The sequence below is a fragment of the Glycine soja genome, chromosome 11 (genome assembly GCF_004193775.1).
Source record: "Glycine soja cultivar W05 chromosome 11, ASM419377v2, whole genome shotgun sequence".
NCBI classification, from domain to species: domain Eukaryota; kingdom Viridiplantae; phylum Streptophyta; class Magnoliopsida; order Fabales; family Fabaceae; genus Glycine; species Glycine soja.
Window position 1 is genome coordinate 41,545,582 of NC_041012.1, and position 22,228 is coordinate 41,567,809.

Genomic DNA, 22,228 nt, shown 5'->3' on the forward strand with positions numbered 1-22,228 from the left:
TTGGGCTATTGGTTTCGATATAGGAAAGGGTGTTGAATCCTACACCTCCATACATGTATCTTATACCTCCAATTACATTTGAAATTATCAATTTACCCTTAAAGAATTAACACTCCCTCTCCTACAGCACAACTCCTTCCCCTAGACGGCATAGCTCCCTCCCCAGTGCCGCTCCTCCTCCCCCAATGCGGCACACGTCCCCCCCTTTCGGTTTCTTGTTTGTTTTGTTTCTTTGTAGTGGGTGTCGGGTTGGTTTCTTGTTTGGTTGGGGTGGGGTGGGTTCCAAAATAGGCTTCTAGAATGCCTATTTCGGAATGGGTATTTCATAATGTCTATTCCAAAATGGTTATTTTGAAACAAATTTTTTAGAACAGACATTTTAAAATGACTTTTTCATAAGAAGAAAATACTTTTAGAATGGTACTTCCATAAGTAGAAAATGCTTTTCAAAATAGTTGTTCCGGAAGTATTTTTGTTTATGTAATAACTTTTTCGGAAGTGCATTTTGTATCTTTCAAAATGATTGTTCCGGAAGCAAAGTCATATTTTACTATTATGAAATATTTATTCTGAAATGAAAAATTATTTTTTATTATTATGAAATATTTATTCTAAAGGCTATTTTTTTTACTGCTACAAAACTCCAATTCTAAAAACTATTTTTTATTATTATGGATCACATATTTCAGAAGGTAAAGTTATTTTTTACCATTTTAGAACACCTATTACGAAAAAAAAAATTCACTTTATAGAATAACTATTTTGGAATGGTATAATATGAAAAGGGTAATTTGGGATTTTAGAAAAATTAGGAGGTGCAGGATTCAGATCCCTATAGGAAAGTATCCGAAGGCCCATCCGAACAGAAGAGGGGTAAAATCGTAAAAAACTCATTGGTTGCTACCGGTCGGAAACAGCGCGTTTTTGTTGTAGGGAAGACCAAAGATGAACTGGAAAATTGACTAGTGCGGCGCGCTCCTATTATCACCGTAGACGGCGGAGGTGGCGGCAGAAACACGCCGAGACGGCGATCTCATGATGTAGGTCTCTTTCTTCACACTCTTACTTCGTCAGTTAGGTTATTCTTTTCGTAGTCATCACTATGGCGTTATTTTCATCCTTTTCGTTGTTTCTAGCAACATCTCATCGTATCGTAGTTACTTTTCAATATTTCCATTTAGATTCAATAGATTTTTACCAACCCAATCGCATTTTTGTTTGATAGATAAATGTTGGTTGAAAGAGGAAGAAGAAAAAGAAGAAGAAAAGCCGTATTGTAGAATGAGCCAACCAACGGTGATACTTGCCACTGCGAGCTATGATCACACCATTCGTTTTTGGGAGGCCAAGAGTGGCCGTTGCTACCGCACCATCCAATATCCTGATTCGGTTTGCCTTCCTTCCCCTTATTCGTTTTTTTTTTCTTTTCATTTTGTTGGTGGTACTGGTACTTCAAAATGTATATGACTTTTAGGTTTCTCAAATCAAAGCTATAACAAGTATTTTTCTGAACACTAGATGATGAGACTTTATTTCTGAACGTTTCCATGAAATTGGAGAACAAAGTTGAACTTGCATAAACTTCTTTAAGTGAATAGCTCTTCTGTTGAATGTACCATGCCTTATGTTTTAGTGTTAAAATTATGGTATGCTTAAAAGTTTTCTGTTTCAGTGTTTTTGTGTGTGTCTATTGTTAGATGGTGGTTGTTACTTGCAACTAATTTATCAAGAATGCTTTTTTTTTTTTTTTTTTAATTCTTGGTGTGTTTAAGGTCCATAGCTCAGGAACTTATTTTGCCTCATCTTCTTTGTACAGCAAGTAAACCGGCTGGAGATAACCCCGGACAAACACTTCCTGGCTGCAGCTGGCAATCCTCACATACGATTGTTTGATGTTAACTCAAATAGTCCTCAACCGGTTTGTCTTTTCAACTGATACACTTACTTCAAAGGAAATAATTTTTTTTATGGTTCCAAACAATTTGTGTTCCTGATTTTGTGGCAGGTAATGAGCTATGATTCACATACCAATAATGTAATGGCAGTTGGGTTTCAATGTGATGGTAATTGGATGTATTCTGGTTCAGAGGATGGCACAGTTAAGATCTGGGATTTGAGGTGAAGTAGATTAACAATGTATAATGAAATAAGTTTGTAGTATGACTTATGTCCTTAAATTCTTTCTTGATAATCATTGCATATATGATAACAAGAATGCAGGGCACCGGGTTGTCAAAGGGAATATGAAAGTCGTGCAGCTGTAAACACTGTTGTGCTACACCCAAATCAGGTTATGTTTCACCATTTTTGGTGGTTATACAATTTATTCCTGGCTTATGAGTACATTAGTCATTAACACGTTATAACAAGTTAGAAGATGTAACAATTAATAACAATAATTAATGCATGAATCAAATTAGTAGCTTGGACTGAATTGGTCCAACAGCACACTGGTTTTAGCTTTTCATATTTTATTTTACTTCATTTAACTAATTGCCACTTTGCATGAATCAGATTAGTAGCTTGGACTGAATTGGTCCAACAGCACACTGGTTTTAGCTTTTCATATTTTATTTTACTTCATTTAACTAATTGCCACTTCTATGGGTTGATATAACTGTTGGTTTATTGATTGATTTTTAGATCTGGAATATGACATACTTTCAATAATAAAAGCTTATTTTTGTTTCATTGCATTTCAGTTGAAGAATGGGTTATTGATGCTCTTTCTTCATTCACTATGGTTCCTTAATTTTTGCTATATCCAGAATAATCAGATTGCAGTTCTCATAGGTTTTTGCTTTGTGGTTTTCATTGATTTTTATTTTTCTGGTGATCCTACAGACTGAACTAATATCTGGTGACCAAAATGGCAACATTCGTGTGTGGGATTTGACAGCAAATTCATGCAGTTGCGAATTGGTATTAGTTATGACTTTTTTTTATTGAATATGGATATCACTGTAGAATCACGATTCAAAATATTTTTTATTCAAGAAATAAATCCAAAATAATATTTACTAAGAATGAACTGTCTAAATTAGTAGCCAGTTCTAACTCTCTAGGCATACACCTTGCAAAAGCACATGATGCTTTCTCTTTGACCTTCCACATGTACTCTAATATACATTCAATCACCATGCTTCACCAAAGGGTTCTTTCTGCACTAATTAAATGGCTTATAGGTTTTTTTATACTTTTGCCTTTTGGAGAAATCCTTGTTCTTAGGTTGATAGTCTTATTTCCTAAGAATCAGTGCACCTCATTCTGTCCTCTCTTTTTCTCTCACCTTTTGATAAAAAAATTATGGATGAAACATTATTTGCAATATGTGGAAGAATGTAGGTTCCAGAGGTGGATACAGCTGTACGCTCTTTAACAGTAATGTGGGATGGGAGCTTGGTAGTTGCAGCAAATAATCATGGGACATGTTATGTGTGGCGCTTGTTGCGAGGGACTCAGGTTGTGCCTTCATAAAAATATTAGAATGAGATTACCCGCATATCAAACTTTTCTTATTTGTCCCGGTGGATTATGTCTTTGTGCAGACAATGACAAACTTTGAGCCTCTTCACAAGCTGCAAGCACACAAGGGATACATTCTCAAATGTCTTTTATCACCCGAGTTCTGTGAACCCCACAGGTTATAAAGATTATGCTCATATTTTGCATTTTTTTTATTCCTCATCATCTTATTAAACCCAGACATCGCAAACGTCATGTTCAAGTGAACAGGGCAGTGGTTCAGCTATTGGAATTGTAAAACAATTGCAAATAAGGGTCATAGACTAAGGGTCTTATTTAGAAAAAACTGAAATATTGGCACTGAAATTTTTTTGTGATGAAAATGATGTGCTGAATTGAACATGAGCTCCTTCAACATAAATGTGTGAACATGCTCACGGCCTCACACACACATGCTATGTTGATGAGTATAACTGTATAAACTCTGGGAGACTATGACCCCTTTAACTGAAAATCTTCTCCTTTGTGCTTTTGTTCTACCATCAAGCAAATGCAGTGAAGCTCACATTTTGTTCCAAGTCATATCCATGGTCCATTGGCATGAAGCTGGACTTCACTGCACTGCTTATTCAATATGAGCTCCTTCAACATAAATGTGTGAACATGCTCACAGCCTCACACACACATGCTATGTTGATGAGTATAACTGTATAAACTCTGGGAGACTATGACCCCTTTAACTGAAAATCTTCTCCTTTGTGCTTTTGTTCTACAATCAAGCAAATGCAGTGAAGCTCACATTTTGTTCCAAGTCATATCCATGGTCCATTGGCATGAAGCTGGACTTCACTGCACTGCTTATTCAATATGGTTTTTTTGTATTTAAATCCCTATACTTGTTTGAGCTGGCAACCTCAGTTTAAATTGGAAGCATCAAACATGTAATAGCACACCTGTCTGGTTCTCTAAAATTTATCCAAAACTGTTTGACTGGATGAGTGTCTCTAGGTATAAGCATTTTAATATATCTCTGTCCCCTTGAGTGGATAAGGGACCAATTCAGTGTTCCAGTCCCCAGTCATGATAATTTCACTGTCAATAAGTATTGATATGCCTCATTGCTTCTGTAAGATGTCAATATTTCTTTGTTGGTGTTATTCTTTTAGGTACTTGGCAACTGCATCTTCTGATCATACTGTCAAAATATGGAATGTTGATGGTTTTACCCTAGAAAAAACTCTCATAGGTAATTCATGAAGTCTTGTGATAATCAACTGCTTTCTCACTTCCTTCCTCATTTCCCAAAATTTCATTTTCCCTAAGTGAGTTGGCTGTGCTTCACAGGTCACCAACGCTGGGTGTGGGACTGTGTCTTCTCTGTGGATGGTGCCTACCTTATTACAGGTACTAACTTAGTAATTTTTCAATATTCATCCACTTAGTTATTGGCATTCAGCTACCAGATATATAAAAAATTTACATTATCACTCCTCAATATTCTTGACAGCAAACAGATCTGATCTTTAGAATTTATTAAATCATTGTTCCATCTATTTAAGCTGCATATTGTTATTGCAGCTTCCTCTGATACAACTGCAAGGCTCTGGTCTATGTCAACTGGTGAAGATATTAAAGTTTACCAAGGGCATCATAAAGCTACAATTTGCTGTGCCCTACACGATGGGGCTGAACCCGCAGCTTCCTGAGATAGTGGTCATAAAGTTTTTTGTTTTTTCCATCAGATACATCTTGTTTTGAAAATAATAATCTGCCTCTCTCGGTCTTTGAAGTTTTCTATAGTTCTTTGACTGTCTGCACGTTTAGTCAATAAGTCTTTAATAGAACTGGAAATCCTAGTCGGGGATGAAAGATGGCTTTTGTCCTGTTATCAGGACCTCACAAAGGTGTTCATACCAACTTTAAAGACCTTTGCCTTGCAAAGGAGGGTATTCAAAGTCCAATCTACAAAGGATTCTATTCGAAGGAAGAAACCAAAAAAGCTCTTGAGCTAAACAAAGACATAAATAAAATAAAAAAGGCCCTCAAACCACAAAACACTACCATATTTATAAATACCGACCAAACCAAGGTCAACCACAAAACCAACAAAGATATAGTAAGTCCAACTATCCCCGAACCAATAAATGGCCTAAACCTAGAGAATTTCAAGAAGACACAGAGCCTATTGTTTAAGGTGCACAACAGCCAAATACATTCTGGGTCTCTACATAGGCGTGCATGTCTACTCTAACCAAAGATTTGTATGCACCAACAAAACTTCTTATTGGCAAGACAAAACCAACTGTCCATGCAAGATAAAATTTCTCTTTAGAAAAGTCAGATTAGACTTGGACCGACCAGTTTATGTCCTTTGGATATGAGGACCTAGCAATTTCTACAAAAAGCCTATTAGATCATGGATGTTTGGAATCAATCTTGATTCCTCCATCTGATAGATGGATTCAACCCCTTAATCAATGAGACTATAAACTTGATTCAGGCAGAAATGATGGACTACATTACCATCAAAATAACAACTTGCCCGAGCAGCTTTACTGTTCAGAATTACCCATGTCATGTTATGAGACTCTTACCTGAGGATCATAGAAACTATCTCTGTCTAGACTATCTCTATTATGAATACGAAATTTGAGATGTACATGGTAATACACAGTACCAATACAACCTCATGAGGGCATAAATACAAGGGTACCAATGGTTCTTGTAAGGATAAGACAAACGAGAGTTTGACTTAATAAGAGAAACTCACAATACAAAGCTTTTCCAGCCATCTTACAATGGGAAGTTCTTTATTCCTTTCCCGATTGATCACAACAATAAATTGGTTCAATTCTTCCAAAAAAGAAGAGAAAGACAAAGAAGTTTAAGAAGTCGTCATGGACAACAAACCCATCATTTTCCATCCACCGACCTCTCAATTGAAGATTCATCAAACATCTTCTATTCCAGAAATATCCTAGACGAAGAAGATGTTACTATCATAAAATCAACCAAGAATTGAAGACAGAAGCATTCTGCCAAAACAGCCAAAATTCAAGACGAGAATCTTTATTGTTGCATAGAATATGACATTGGGTCTATCCACAAAACTTTAGTTGTAAAAGTTGATAAAGTAAATGAAGTAACTTTACTGTTTTTGACCTAAGGGGCTTTTTGTCTTTTTCTATCAATTTTCTTTATATAAAGGGTTTTTGGGTTCAGGATCTTTGGGTTCAAATGTGGACACGCTGAAAAATACTAGACCCATTAGTGAGAATTTGAGAGGAGAAAGTTTGTAACAGTAGTCTGTGTAATAATACCAAGTTTCTTTTTGGATCCTCCTCCTCTTCCTTTGTTGATTCCTCTAATAAATAAACTGTAAGTATGAGTTCTACTACGTCTGGCTAATCTTTTCGAAGACACTCTCAAGGGGCCTTAGTTATCTTTATTTAGAAAATGCGAATATGATCTAGAATTCAATTGTTTTATTATAAACCGTTTTTCTTTATTTCTTTCTGCTTTGTTTTTCGAAAACCTGGGATTGGTAAGCCTGCAAAGGTGTGCCCTTGATAGCTGTTTTTGAAAAACGATGAAAGTCCTTTGTGGTTAAGTTTGTGCTTGAAGGAAAATAAGATCAACTTAAGACCCAAAGAAGCTTGGGCTGGTAAGGATCTTCTACTCGGCTTAAAAAAAATATACAAGATCCTTATCAGATTGGGTCTGCGTATTAAAGGACTTAAATGAAATTAATTAAGAAGAAAAATTAGGGTTGAAAAGGGGATTTTAGTTGCCTATTGGTTCTAGTACTGCTTGAATTTGCTAATTGGGGCTCTGCTCTCTCTGTACTCTGAAACTTGGTATTCCTTATCTTTGAAGAGTTGAGAGAAGACAGGGAAGGGTTAATGGGTTTATATATTGGTTGGTTGGTTAAGGATTTTGAGGAAATGGAACATGACAACGAGTCTTGTGGGTGACAGAGATTCAGGGTGAATCCCACACCTAGCCCCATCACTCTCTCTCTTTATCATTGCATACGGACATGAACATTAATTATTACTATTATTTTTTATTGTATCTATTAATGGCAGTATATTTTATTATGGAAGTCAGCAAAAAAAAGTATTTTATAACGATAACTATCTCCAATATGATTGATTCACAACCCACAAACAAAAAACACACAAAATATATAATTCAAAAACATATCAGAAAAACAAGGTTATTCAAACATACATGGACCAGTAGTTTAATATTGACACAAGATGTTTATTCCGCGGCACTCTTTTATGCAGGTACCATTTTCTATTAAAAGCCAAATTGATGATCACTTTTGGAACCTTCTTTCTCTTTCTTTCCCTTCTTCCCTAGCTTCTCAACCTTGTGTTTTTGGCTCTGAGGAGGTTGGTCATCAGTGAAATCAGAGATATCCAAATGCACACCAGGGTCATTGGCTTGGTAACTTCCACCAAACATGATGGAGTTGTTGATGGCCTGAAAGTTGCTGTTAACAAAGGTGCTCAATTCTTCAGACTCACCATGAGAAGTTTTGCCCGATTTTTCATCCAATTCGCTTCGCAGTGTTGCTCCATCATTGGTTCCTGTGAGGGTAATGATCCTCGTGTCATCTTCATGCTCTTTCTCCAAATGGTGGGTGGAGCCAGCTTTGTGAAAATCAGTTACACGGTGAGTGATGGCAGATACCATCTCCCTAATTTCCCTGTCCAAATGCTTGTGCTTGTCGCCTTCAGCAGGGGGAGATTGACTAGACTTGGCTGATGATTCAAAAGGCATGTTTGTGAGGTGTTTCAATGAAATTTTCCACTAAATAAAAAAGTGTGTGTTGGTATTTGGTTGTGACTTGGGTTCAAAATATGAATGTGGGGTGTATTTTATTTATACCACTACAAGAGGTGAAGGAGTTATAGTTAAGTTCCTGTGCGAATAAATTAAAGTGGGTGGAATTACTTGAATGACAATAAGAGGATCAGAAGAAAAAGCTAAAGAAGGATTCGGGATTGCTTGACAATGGGTTAACTTGTTATGCTTATGCGATGGTTCTTATGTTTCTTTCTATCCTTACCATTTCCAAGGGAAAGAATCGGTGCATGTGCTTGGAGACTTAGTTATTAGAGTTAACCGAATTTTTGTTACCCAAATATCTTAGTTACTAGAGCATGAACACAGGAACAGAGAGGCCCAAATGTGATCTCTAACAGTATTAACGGTAGTTACTCCTATCAATCAAGGGGCAATTCAAAGACTCTTACTATTCTGCTAAAATGTAATACTACTATAAAAAATCTTGAACCACTTTTCATTGGATTAAGCCTAGCCTAAAATTGATTCAGCAGAAAGTTTCAATGGATTTTTATTTTACTTGCTTCATGATCTACAACTTCAAGAAAGAAACAACATTGCTGTTATCCTTTGGGGAATTTGGAGAAGCAGAAATCAGAATGTCTAGGACAACATAGAATCCACTCCAGATATGGTAGTTTCCCTTGCATTCCATTTCTTCTATGAATGGCTCTTTGTTCGTGCCAGCAGCTCTTCAACGAGCCAAGTCCCCAACGAGCATTCAACCACCTGGTCTCCACCTCCTCATGGCTCCATCAAGTCCAACATGGATGCTGCAATTTTCAAGGATAAAAACTCTTTCGGTATTGGACTTTACTTGCACGATGAGTTTGGCTCTTTCATTAAGGCTCGAACACAGCTTATTCCAGGTATCCCACAACCGCAAGAAGCTGAGATTTCTTGCTCTTCATCAACAACTACAGCTCTCAAGTGTTGTTTTTGAGACAGATTGCAAGTTAATGAAGGACTCCTTTGAATCTGCCAGATTTGGACAGAATGTTTTATTGTCTAGGTGTAGATCATTTATTGCTAGTATTTCAAACTCTTATGTGAGTTTTATTAAGAGGCAAGTTAATTATGTTGTCCATAATTTAGCTAGGGCATCACAATTACATGCTAGCTCTCATGATTTCATTTGCATTCCAACATATGATTTTGTTCTTGTTAAAAAAAAAGCCTAACCAAAAATAAAAGTCAATCTCATGGCCATACAACAAAAACAAGGAGAACCCCAAAGAATCTTATAGCATGTTTCTTTCAAGAGGCCTTGTGTTTACAATGATAAAAAATTGGTTGATAAGAAAATTAATATTTTGTAGGCTAAAATAGAATTTTTGTCTTTCTTATTTTTCTAAGTACATGATTTTAGTTTTCTTATTTTTTAATTGAGGTATTTTTCCTTACTTTTAAAAAATTCATGATTTTAATCTCTTTATTTTTTAATTTAGACATTTTGTCTCCCGCTTTTACAAAATATATGATTTTAGTCCCCTTGGTTAATTTTAAGCTTATTGGCTGTGTAGTCCTTTAATTTTTTTTTAATAAATTAAGCTTGTTAGAATTAAATAATTTTAAAAAACATTTATCATGTTATGTAAATAATAACAAACACGTGTCAATTAAAGTTTATAATATATAGATGAACATTTGAAATTGATCATAATGATTAAAATTATGATTTTTTTTAAAAAAGTGAGAGATAAAATATCTCAATTAAAAAATGAACTAAAATCATAAACTTTTTAGAAATGAAAAATAAAATGTTTTAATTAAAAAATAAAGGGAGTAAAAATATGAATTTAAAAAAAAAGAAAAAAATTATATTTTAACCTATTTTATATTGTAATAATTAATATCTTAATTTAGATCAGTCAAATGGTAAATCAATTTTCCAATAGACTTAAATAGTGATTTAAAAGTTACTTATTAATAAAGTTAATAAATATTTCAGATAAGTTATATGGTGACTAAAAGAATGAAGGTGAAAGTTGGATAAAATATATCTCTAATATAAATAAATGTATCATCTCATATTTCATTTTGTATCAGTAAAACATCAATTAAAAAATCATATGTAAAATCTAATATGACGTGTGCAATCACATATGGTTTTATGTACTAGCTTTTTTTTAAAAAAAAAAAAAAAAAGAAGCAAACCTATGGAAGTAAAGTCTTTTTCAACTTAATTTTTATCCGGGTAAACCATTATTTCCACTCTTAAAAGTGTAAAAAAAATATTTGTTAATCCTTGAAACAAAGAAAATTCAAAATAAATCTCTCACAATGTCAAATAAGCCCCTAAACAAAGAAAATTCAAAATAAATCACTTAAATCACATGATTTTTTGAATTTTAATCTAAAGGAATTAACAAATTATACTTTTAAAGACTTTTTAATTTTTTTTACTAATATAAACGTTTTACACCTTCAAGGACCCAAATAATAGTTTACCCTTCTACCCATAATGATCAATTTGCAGATTGCTCCATACAATTGAAAACAAAAATAATGTTCGCATGAGTTTGACACATCAATATATATCATGGTGCATGAAGCTCAGCTCCCAAGGAAAGAATTGATATCAAATATATAACTTTTGAATTGTGATCCACGTGTTACTTTTTGTCAATCATATTCAAACTTGGCCTAAACTGTATACAAAAGGATTACTTCCCTTTTATGATAACTGAATGAAAGTGACATCTTGGAGAGGAGAAAACTCACCATGAGTGTACAAGAAATACTAAGTATTAGAAAAATACTGAAAAACGAGAATCACGTTTTAAGATTTGAGGTGTATTCATGCATACAACTTAATACCAGGCACAACTGAAGACTTTGAGAGGGTAACGCCATTTCTTTTTTTCTTTTTTTCAGACGGGAAGACTGTGAGAAATGAGAATCATTTCAATCCTTATCGATAATGCAAAAAAAAAAACAATTAAAAGATGAGTTGCATTAAAGACATAATATGAAATAATAAAAATTATCAAGTAGTATATGTATTAATAATTTAATGTATGTAAAGTGTCCTGCCTTCAAAACCACGTTCGTAGAATGATAATAAGCCTCGTGAAAATATATCAAGAGACATTATTTATAATTTTTTTAAAAAAAAATACTAAAATAAGAAAATGAGGTTTTTTTTAAAAATCATAAAATAACAAAACCATAAATAGTTTTTTAAACTATCTTTCTAAGTTTTTCCCTATGAATTTTTTTTAATATTTATATTATATGCTAAGTTAACTTTTTTTAATAGTATTAAGGGGATGCACTGGATTATGATTTCAAAAGATTATTTTTGCATAAAAAAATCTTAAAGATTTAAAAGATTTTGTAAAAATATAATGACTTTTAAGATTTTTTTTAAAATACTTTTATAATTAGGATTTTGTATTTAAGATTTAAATGAATTTATAAAATATGAATTCATAAGATTTGAAAAGATATTATGAGTTTTTAAAATTTTAAAGGAATTTATGAATTTTTAAAAAAATATTTAAAATTATTGATAAAAACCCATGAATTTTATTCATTTAACACTTAAAATAAACTCATCTTATACAAAGAACTATAAACTTGTTAGATAAAAAATCAATTTCCCATATTATATTTATAAGCACAATAAGTTGATTCTTTCTGCACCAGTATAAATCATGTTAATTGTATAAAAAAAATGTCTGCCAGCACTATGAATACTTGTAGTCATTCTCACGATAACAATCCCATCAAATAAAAAACATGTACAACAATTGTTTCAAATTTCATTTATTTATTTATCCGCTTATATATGAGTCAATTTCTCATATTTATTAAAACTATATATTTCTCATGTAAATATATCATATATATTCACATTTATTAAAATTATATAGACACGTACTCAAGATGTCCCTCAAACTCAAAGAATTGGAAAAAATATCTCTTATCACCCGATTCAAGTTATGTTGATCGTTAGTCAAAAGAGTAAAAAAAATTATGAGTGTTTATCGCTTTTAACAAAGAGGCAAATGATTATGTCTAATGAAAAAAGAAAAGCATGTCAATTTATAGGAAAAGAAAAAAAAAGTTTCATGAAATTTCAAAGATTTTGGTGTGATTGTTTAATGTGTATTTTCTTATAAAATGTCTCATGAAATTCATTAAAATTCATCTTAAGAAAAAATTTATTAAAATTTATATACTTTTGAATATGATAAGACTTTTTTAAGTTGTAAAAAATCTTAATTGAACACCAGCAGACTTTATTAAATTTCTTAAAAAATCCTAATAATCTTGATTAAATACCTCAATATTTTTTAAAAAATATTTTAAAATTCTTTAAAATCTTAATTAAATACACCATTTACTAAATGTCAATCCACATGAAAGGCTTGGCTCGAGTGTCAGAGTTATATAGAAATCTTGGCTCAAGTGTGTTATATAGAGACATTGAATCTAGTTTCCAAGTTGACAAAAAAAAATGTTAAATTGGATATTCTATGGTACTTATTAATTAGTGTTTTGAATATGATACTTCAAATAGAAAAGGTATTTGTATTCGATAGATATAAATTAAATGACACAAATATTCTAAATAAAACCAAATTGTATAACAAATAAGGATCATTTTATTTTCTAGTTCTTTTTCTTTCTTTTCACTTTTATTTCTTTGTCCAAAGCAAATGATGTGTTAAGGTTTAAAGTTTAGAGGAAAGAGAACAATAGGGAACCCATTTGTTTCTTTGTTTTCTCTTTTAATTAAACACTTTGTAAATTAAATTTATTTATAAAATGTATGTATTAAAAAGTATGTTTCATTTAAGATCGTTGATGTATATTATATTTTTTAACTTCTGTAAAAAAAAATTGACTGAGGAATATGTTTATACTTTACACATTTTATATCAATCTAAAAATAAAAATTATTTTTATGCTTTTACAATTTAAAAATATAGTTTCTAGATCAATATCAAAAAAAAATTAAAAAAAAAAATTGAAACAAATACTTGCTTAATTTAAAGTATGTTATAATTTTAATAATAAATACTGTCGTTCAATTTTAGAGATAAAAAATATTATTATATTGAATGGTGTTTTTATAATAATCTATAATCAATTAATGATTGACTGATTTTTAGGCAGTAACGTGGCAGAACAGAGGGCGACATGGTATCACTGTCAGTTTTTTGAATGAAGACGCAGAAGCAATATAAAAAGTTAAAGAGGAGAGGATAAGACTGGCACACTGAAATCCTAAACTGGAAACCGGTAACCATTACAACTTTGGCGGAGTGGCTGCGCCGCTGTTATTACCACATTCCAATACTACCTGCTACCCGGGTCAGCTCCCCTTCTTTTCACTTCCCGTATATATAGGCTTATATAAACCCCGTTGATTCTAATCCAAACTCAACCCGACCCGAATTCTTTGTTTAAAAAGAGAGAGAGAAATGATACTGGTGGCGATCGTGGCGGAGGTGCTGGAGGAGTATACGGCGTTGCTGGCCAGAGTGGTGGAGCAGGTGTTCCGTTCCGCCCCTGTCCCTCGACGGGTTCGTTTTCTGATCCTCCGAACGCTTCCCTTTGTTTCTTCTCGTCCTAGGACCATTCTGCCCCCTCCTACCCCTTCCTATTAGGATTTCTCCATCTTTTGTATATTTCTTTTTTATGTTCTCATTAACAGTGGATACATAGATCATCTGTTTCGTTTAACCTCTCACTCTTGCCTCTTTGCCTTCCCTGCATCACTCTAGAAACTTCTTTCACCTCTTTATTATATTATTATGTTAAGCTCTAAATGAAATGAGACCTACTATATTTTTTTTATTCTCGTCGCGCTATAAATAATAACTGCTATCAAAAAATTGTGTTTAAATATATATAATTACTCTAATGAAATTATAATTATTCTTTTCAGTTATTAATATTATGAATAATACATATAATTCAATAACAATGAATACGCTGGGGATTCACATTGTGCGGGTCCAAAATCTTCTATTTCTATAGTTTATTGTTTGTTGGCGTACATTCTTTGGGCCAATCCTCGAAACTCGAAAGTACTAGATTGATAATGATTATTTGTAGGCTTGTTAGCTAAACCAAATATCTTAAGTTACTAGGATTGATAAAAAAATTTAATTTTCCTTGTCGCGTTATTATTGGAAAATAATTATAAACAATATACAGTATATTAGGACTGGATTTTTTATTTTATTTTTTTAAGAGCTGTAGGATTGGATAATAGTAAGAATAGCTATAGTATTATGATCATGCCATTGTCATCCATATCCATGAAAAAAGCTTCATTTTAAAGCCATGCTCAATATTTATCTGTAGGAGCTCCATCCATTTTTCTGATAACATTATTAATATCGCATATCCCGTAAAAGAGAAAACAAAATCAAAAGTCGACGTCATAACAGTACAGTGGTGATGTGTTGTGGACGCTTTGGTTGGATACTGGATTTGCAGTTTTGCACTTCATTTAAAGGAAAAAATGAGGTCACAATTATTGATTTTTAAAAATTAATAACTAGTGTTTTTATAATTTTTTTATATATGTGATTATAATTTATTATAAGTAGGGGGAAACAGGCCATTCCTGTCTAACTGATTTTTCATATTTCTTTAAAATTAAAAGAAAGATAATAAAAAATATTAAGTGATTTGTGAAGGTAATTGTAAAAATAATCATTGAGCTAAAATATTTTATTTCCTTTATATAATTATAGATTTTAACTTTAATTATTGAAGTTGTTTGTTATTCATTTATTTAGTTTTTATCATAATTTTAAGTATTTTTTATGGTTTGAAATCTATTTTATTAGTATACTTAACACATTATTTACTCCTTATACTTAACATACTTTTTAGGCTTCTACTTTATTGGATCTAATATTTTAAAAACAAGAAAAAGAATAAAGGATTTCTCTCAAGTCAATCAAGTCAAACACTCCTGTACCTTGGCGTCATCTTTACCCACAAGAAACACCTCATGAGTAGGTATGGTAAAAGAAATTTGAAAGGATTGGCCGTATTGCCATCCGTATAACCATATTCACAGTTCATCTAACATCTGTACCCAAAAATCAACATCCCTCCATATTTTTTTTAATTACTCATTTTATTTTTATAATTGGAAGATTTTTATATATTTAGTTTCTATAATTTTGAAAGTGAAATTTTTATTCTTTTAGTTTATATTTTAATTCTCTTTTAATTCTTATAATTTAAAAGTATTTTTTTAGTCCTTATAATTTGTATTTTAATTCTCTTTTAGTCTTTATAGTTTAAAAATAATATTTTTAGTCCCTACAATTTATATTTTGATTACCTTTTAATCTTTATTACAAAAAATATATAAAAATAATTTGCTACAAATTAGTTATAAATTATCAACTATTTTTTTATTACAAATTATTTATTATTATTTTTGTAGTTAATTATAATTGATAATATTATTCATATTTTGATGGTAATAATTAAAAGAAAATTAAAATATAGAATATAGAAACTAAATAAATTATTTTCAAATTATAAGAATTAAAAAGATATTAAAATACAAATAATAAAGATTAAACAAATTACTTTCAAACTATATGTACTAAAAGAATCACTCATATATATACACTTCTTCAACATATATATTATTCCCCTTCAACCACCATTACATTATCTAAGATCATCTTTAATAATTGATCTTATTTTGAAATCTTGAAATATTTTTTAATCAATTCTATAATATCACATATGCATCAAGATTTTTCTTTTGCTTTTTTAATATTAAATTTTAATTTAAAATCTTAAGACATTTTTTTAGATTTGATCATGTATTTCACTTAAATACATTTTATAAATTATTTTTAAATTAAATTTAAGTAATTAATTACAAACATTATAATTATGAAATAACTAAAATTAAAAATAAAAAAATTATTGATAATTAAAATTTTATTTAACTTAAAGTTAAATCCAAAAAAAATGCATAATAATTTATAAGCAACAAAATATAAAACATTCACATCCATCAAGAAAAATTAAATTTTATCATTGTTTTAATCAAGATGTGTCCAAATATATTACTGTTTGAAATTGTTGATAAATTCTTCTTATATAGATTTATACCAAACATTCAAATACCTGGTTAACGTTTTAAAAAGAATTACAGTTGTGAAAATTAATAAGTAATGGTAAGATAAAAAAAATCACACCACACATCCTCCCAAACCCAAAGCCCAGAAAACTCCTTTTGTCTCCCTTCTTCCCCTTCACGAGAACCTTGGCTCCACTGCTCCAGTTTCCTTCTTTCTCTTCCCCCTCCCCCCTTCCACGAGAAAACCCTCTTCTTCTTTCTCTCTTGTTCTTCCTATTTCTTTCCCTTCTTCCACCATTTCGGTTAGCTTCCCTCCCAAAGTTGATAGGAAGAAAGACATTAAAAAACCATTTTTTAAACCAGTGCAGATCTTCAAAGTTCTTCCACAAGAACTCATCCTCCACACTGAAAATCCATGTCTCTAGTGATTGATCTTGCCAAAATCAAATATTGAGCTCAAAATTTCTCCTCAAGACTCCCTATGTCCTAAGAGATAAGCAACCTTATCTAGGATTGTTCATCACATTTTCTATCCCACTAATTTATTCGGGTCTAAAGTGTCTTTAACTGGTTTAAGATTAAGAAATTAAACTTAATTAGTATATATATATATATATATATATATATATATTAGATTGTTTCAGTGGTATTTTTAAAAATATAATTAATACAACTTCTTAATTTAATAAATAATATTTAGTCTTAACTTGATATTATATTAATATTGTTTATCTTAAAATATGTATTATAAAATATAGCTTAAATTGAAATTATATACTATTTTAATTTTACAATTTATGCCCGGCCCATATATATAGTTGCATAAAGTTTGAGTTAAAAAAATTACCCTATAAAATTTTTGGAATGGATATATGGAGACAAATAAACTTGTCCCAACTAGAAGTGTAATTGGTCTAAGTTGGATTGATTTAGATTGATTCCTAGATTGATCATGAGTCATGATCTACTTATACTCCTAGTCTAAACCCGCACCCTAACAACCATAATTATCCAGCATGAGAATTCACTCTAATTACGCTGTTCTTACAAGAATCATATCAATCCATTGTCTCCTTCTTCACGTGCCAGAGCTAGCTAGCACCATGAATCAAGTTGAACGTCCCATCCTCCTCGCAACTCCATCACTCAACCTTTATCCCAAACATTTCTCACACACTGCCCATTCGCATCTTATCTCTCATAAAAAGTATAATTAATTAATATTAAGCCCATATAGCTGCTTCACCTGAAACCTGTCACCACAGCCACCATCAGAACAACCACCACCAAACCATAATTTTCTATTCAAAAATAATTTTAAGAGGTACGTCCACATGCAACGTAAAATCATTTCAAAGATCAAAATTTTCTATTCAAAAATTAATTTTCTTTAAAGTTATAACCAATCAACTCATAATCATTTTTTAAATAACTATGTCACTTTGATTTCTCTTGTCACACTAGAGAATATGTAAGAGCAGAATCAATATACATTCTATCGGGATAAATATTTTCATATTATTATTTATCACTTTTTATAGGGGTCAATTAATTTTTATTTTTTTTGAGTTATCTTAATTTTGCAGAAACAATTCAAGGTATTAATTTACCGTTTTATAATGAATAGTTCTCTATCTGTGATTCATTATCAAACTTTAAATCTCTTTTCAAACGCCAATTATTTAAACAAAGAGATTGTTCCCCCATTTTTATTCCTCAATAATTGAACTTTGGCGACTATACTTTAGTTTTACCTATTTTAATTAGTTATTAAATTTTGGTTAGTCGTTCAGTTATAGTTTCAGTTGCGAACATAATTATTTGAGCTCTCAAGTCTCACACAACTTTGTAATTGAGTTATTCACTTTACAAGTACAATCAACCTCTTAAAATATATAAATATATCGGTATGAACCATAAGTATTATATTTAAACCAAACAGTAAAAGTAAAAGTAAAGAAGAAAAATAATTTTAAAAAATACTTACCTTTGGTCATTACTATTAATCTTCTTTAAGTCTTTATAGTTTTAATTTTTCAAATCACACTTGCTCAAATTCGATGGTGTGTTTTATCTAAAGAGAGGAATAAGTTTGCTGATCAAAATTGAAAGCACTTGATTCTATTTATATAACTCTGTCCATCACAAAGTTCAACTTTATTGTATCATAATGTATATTGTTATTAACGTTGTAAACGATAAAGATTAAATGTGAGAAGAAAATAGATCATATATAAAAACTCACTTCCCATAAAAGTCACAGTAGAAAAACAATAGGAGAAAATAGGAAGTAAAAACTCCAACACAAACATCATATTCCCCATATTACTAATGTTAGAAACCATGACATACTTAGAAATATGATGATAAAATTTTGGTAAGATGTACCTAACTTGCAGAGAGCTGGAATATACGTACACTAGCTAGCCCTACATTTACAACTTTTCTTTCAGTGTTCAGACGGTCTAATTTTCTCGAAGTACTTTCGAATATTTGAAGTATTGAATTTGTCTTTTTTTATGAATTTAATTAGAATAGATTGATAGTGTAAAAATCATTTATAATATCATTTATTTATAAATTGTCACATATAACAAGTTTGTCGTTGATTTTTATAATATTTAATTTAAAATAATTTCTAATCAGTTGGAAACATAAATTTTTTATTCTAATAGTACATGATTAAACATATTTTTTCAAGATTCTCAGCAACAAAAAAAGTGGCAACATTGAGCTAGCTAATAGAGGAACTAGAGGGGTAGATATTTTGTTGGCAATAGAAAAAGAAGGTCACTGGAATAGGCATTGTGTACTCGGGTGGTTGCTACTCTTTCACTGCCGCGTATACTCTTTAACTCTTCCTTCGGACACCATTGCTTAGGATTTAGGAAAACACAATTAAACATCTAGTGTAGCAATTGAGTTGACTAAGGTGAAGATGACAAGATGCGGGCATTATATTCTGCAGACACCTTTCATTGTATTCCAGAAAATTCATTCTGAAATTCAATTTTACAGAAATAAATTTTCTGAAATATAATGGGAGGTGCAGGATGCAATAATAAGGTGCAGAATGCAATCGTCCAAGTTGTAAGATCTTTGGTCCATCAAGGGCCCAATATTACCTCTTATTTATTTTAGGAAGCCCAACTTCACCTATTATAGGAATAGGTGCTAGGGATGCTTATTATGTAAAGCATAAAATCTAGAAATTAAGTAAATGGCGAAACTATCAAATCGACCGAGTGTGAGATTTGGGGGAAAATCCCAATCTCTTGCAAATAACCCAGAATAAAAGTTTCATTTTTAATCTATCTCGTGTAACATGCATGTAGGTATCTCCCCTTAATTTTAACATCTATTTTAATATTTATTAATGTTGACAGAAAGTATTTGTTCATTTTGTAAATTATTAAAATAACTCAAACTACGTCAGTCTCGATAAATTTTTAGGGAAGTCATGCGTTCATTTTCTGTGAATCATGAAAATATGCAAAACGACGTTAGTCTTTGGGAAAGAAAAAATATCAAAAGTTTAAGGTATTTTGCAATAAGTGCGACAAGAACTTTAGTCTCGATAATAATAAGAGAAAATTGATTAATCGGTAGTTTTCATAAGAATCGTGAATAAGTACATAAAATGAAAAAATAAAGATATATTTACAATTGATTTATAATATACCTTAATTATTTTATGATTTCAATAAAAAAATATTAGAACTTTAAAGTAGTGTGGAAAAAAAATTATTACGACTTTAAAGTCGTGTTAAAAAAAAGTAAAAAATTATAATGATAAATAAAATTTATAACTTAATGAAAAAAATTGTAAAACAATTTATAATTTTCAAAGACGTCATACATTATTTTACTATTAATTTCTTTTGAAATATTAATTTAAATTTTACTCCTTTTGGTAAATTTGTCCCCACTGGGATGAATAAGTTCACGAAACTCGTGTGACAATGAGAGTGAAGTTGATGTCTGTCAGCACCAGCCAACATCTTCCGGAATCCTTGGAACACAGCAACCTGATAGGATGAAACTCCTTCAATCACCCCAAAATCTTCAATAGTGACACCACTCCACTGCTGCTCAAAGGGCACTAGTGATTTTAATGTTAATGGAGAGGAAAAGTTCAAGAAGTTAGCAGCTGGTGTTATATCATTGATCAATAGAACTAGTCAATCTTACAAAAACAGAGAAGCTTCCCACTTTCCACACAACCACTTGAAAAGTTGTTTTTTATTTGCTCATAATGTAAAATATTCTTAATTCTTATTAACTAGCAGATTACTAGAACAGCCAGCAGTTTATATGAATGTCATAATCGTAGACAATAAGGAACTTCAAATACTTGCCTTCATTGCTCTACATTCCTTCAGAAAAGAAGGTTGTACTTTGTCATTCGGGTAGTCAATCTTCTAAGAGAAGTAGAACTCAGATGCTCCTGGTTCAATTGAAACATTTTGCAAAACGTAACCCACTCTTTTGCATTGCAGCCCCATCATCTGACACATACCAGGATATTTTATCTACAGGTTAGTCCACAGCAAGAACAGAATGCACTGTATTATCTACAGGATCAGTGATCAGTGATCAGTGTCAGTTCTTTCACAGGATCAACTGTGTCTGTACTTTGACAAAGAACTCCACAGAAACAAGCTTTTAGGGTTCACCAGGTCTTTCAAACCCGGCGTGGCAATGGCGCAATAAAAAAAGTGAACTTTCAAGCATCCAAAATACTAACTAGTACTACAGAGTACAGACTGAATATCCGTTCTCGCATTCAACTTAGATATTATTTCACTATACATTATCCATTGATTTCATCTTTATATATCACCTTTCACAAATTCTAAACAGAGAAAGAAATAAAATACTGAAACATACCTAAATCCACTGAAATATGATTTTTTAGCTCAAAGCTTCAAGTACAAGGAACAGGGTTTCCAAATGTTTTACAACTTCTACAGTTTCTCTTGCATTTAACCTAGTTAAGGTCTGAAATATTTTTAATTTTAAAAAAGAATGTTATTTCAATACCTATTTTTTATTGGTCCCTCAGCAAAAATGTTGCATATCTCATTGAACTTAATTGCATTCCTTCCATTTGCTGTTCTGGTGGAATTGGAGTCTCATTTTCAGCCTTAGGTGCAACCTTTTTCTTCCTCTTCTTATTATCATTTTCCTTCCAGCTCTCTACTCTATGTTTCCATATTGGATTCCCAGACTCATCATTCAATTGTACGAGAAAAAGCAGGTCATGATTATCAGTGTGCACTCCTAAAGAAATTGTACTAAAAGCGTAGAAGGTGTAGGCTGAAAACTGAAACTTCCCTTTATCACTATCCACTGTGGACACAGTTTTCATATGCCTAGCATGGAGCCTAACATCCTACATAGTTGGAGGACGGATTATTACTTTATAAGTGCAAATGTGAACTTGACAATCCTACAGAAAAAAAAAAAATGCGAGAGATTGTAAAGCTAAATACTATTTTTGCACCACCAATAATCAATTACCTAGGAAACACTGAACTGGGAAGCCAATGTGGATCGATTTCCGTAAATCTCAGTAGAATCATTACCTTTTACTTATCAAAATAGCGTGACAGGATTAATTTTGTCTTTTAAACATGTAATCAAGATTTAATTTTAAATCCATATTACGAAAAAATATTCATTTAGAGAGGTCGGCTCATACATTTTAATATCACGAAAGATTAAGTTTTAAGATCAGAAATACCTAGGATTAAAAAAAATATATTATCTTTTACTTTATCTATGAAATATATGAAAGGATAAAAATCATCTTAGGATATTTAA

At 31.3% G+C, this 22,228-nt stretch overlaps 3 protein-coding genes across 4 annotated transcripts; 2 read left to right on the top strand and 1 right to left on the bottom strand.

Moving 5' to 3' along the window:
* The first annotated feature begins 882 nt into the window (after positions 1–882).
* Positions 883–5,452, top strand: LOC114376201 (target of rapamycin complex subunit LST8-1). 2 transcript variants are annotated; one of them, XM_028334190.1, is made up of 11 exons: positions 883–1,044; positions 1,226–1,389; positions 1,817–1,918; positions 2,006–2,118; positions 2,221–2,290; positions 2,845–2,922; positions 3,346–3,462; positions 3,549–3,643; positions 4,632–4,711; positions 4,810–4,869; positions 5,044–5,452. In XM_028334190.1, exons 2-11 carry the CDS (start codon positions 1,282–1,284, stop codon positions 5,169–5,171), a joined length of 951 nt encoding a protein of 316 aa, XP_028189991.1. In that variant the 5' UTR covers positions 883–1,044; positions 1,226–1,281; the 3' UTR covers positions 5,172–5,452. The 2 variants fall into 2 exon arrangements, with proteins under 2 accessions (XP_028189991.1, XP_028189992.1); XM_028334191.1 differs by having other exon boundaries at positions 884–1,040.
* A 2,085-nt stretch (positions 5,453–7,537) lies between these two features.
* Positions 7,538–8,525, bottom strand: LOC114376202. The gene has a single exon (XM_028334192.1). It carries the CDS (start codon positions 8,254–8,256, stop codon positions 7,771–7,773), a length of 486 nt encoding a protein of 161 aa, XP_028189993.1. The 5' UTR covers positions 8,257–8,525; the 3' UTR covers positions 7,538–7,770.
* A 5,014-nt stretch (positions 8,526–13,539) lies between these two features.
* Positions 13,540–14,133, top strand: LOC114374982. The gene has a single exon (XM_028332711.1). The coding sequence runs from the start codon at positions 13,758–13,760 to the stop codon at positions 13,941–13,943; it is 186 nt and encodes a 61-aa protein (XP_028188512.1). The 5' UTR covers positions 13,540–13,757; the 3' UTR covers positions 13,944–14,133.
* The last annotated feature ends 8,095 nt before the right edge of the window (positions 14,134–22,228 follow it).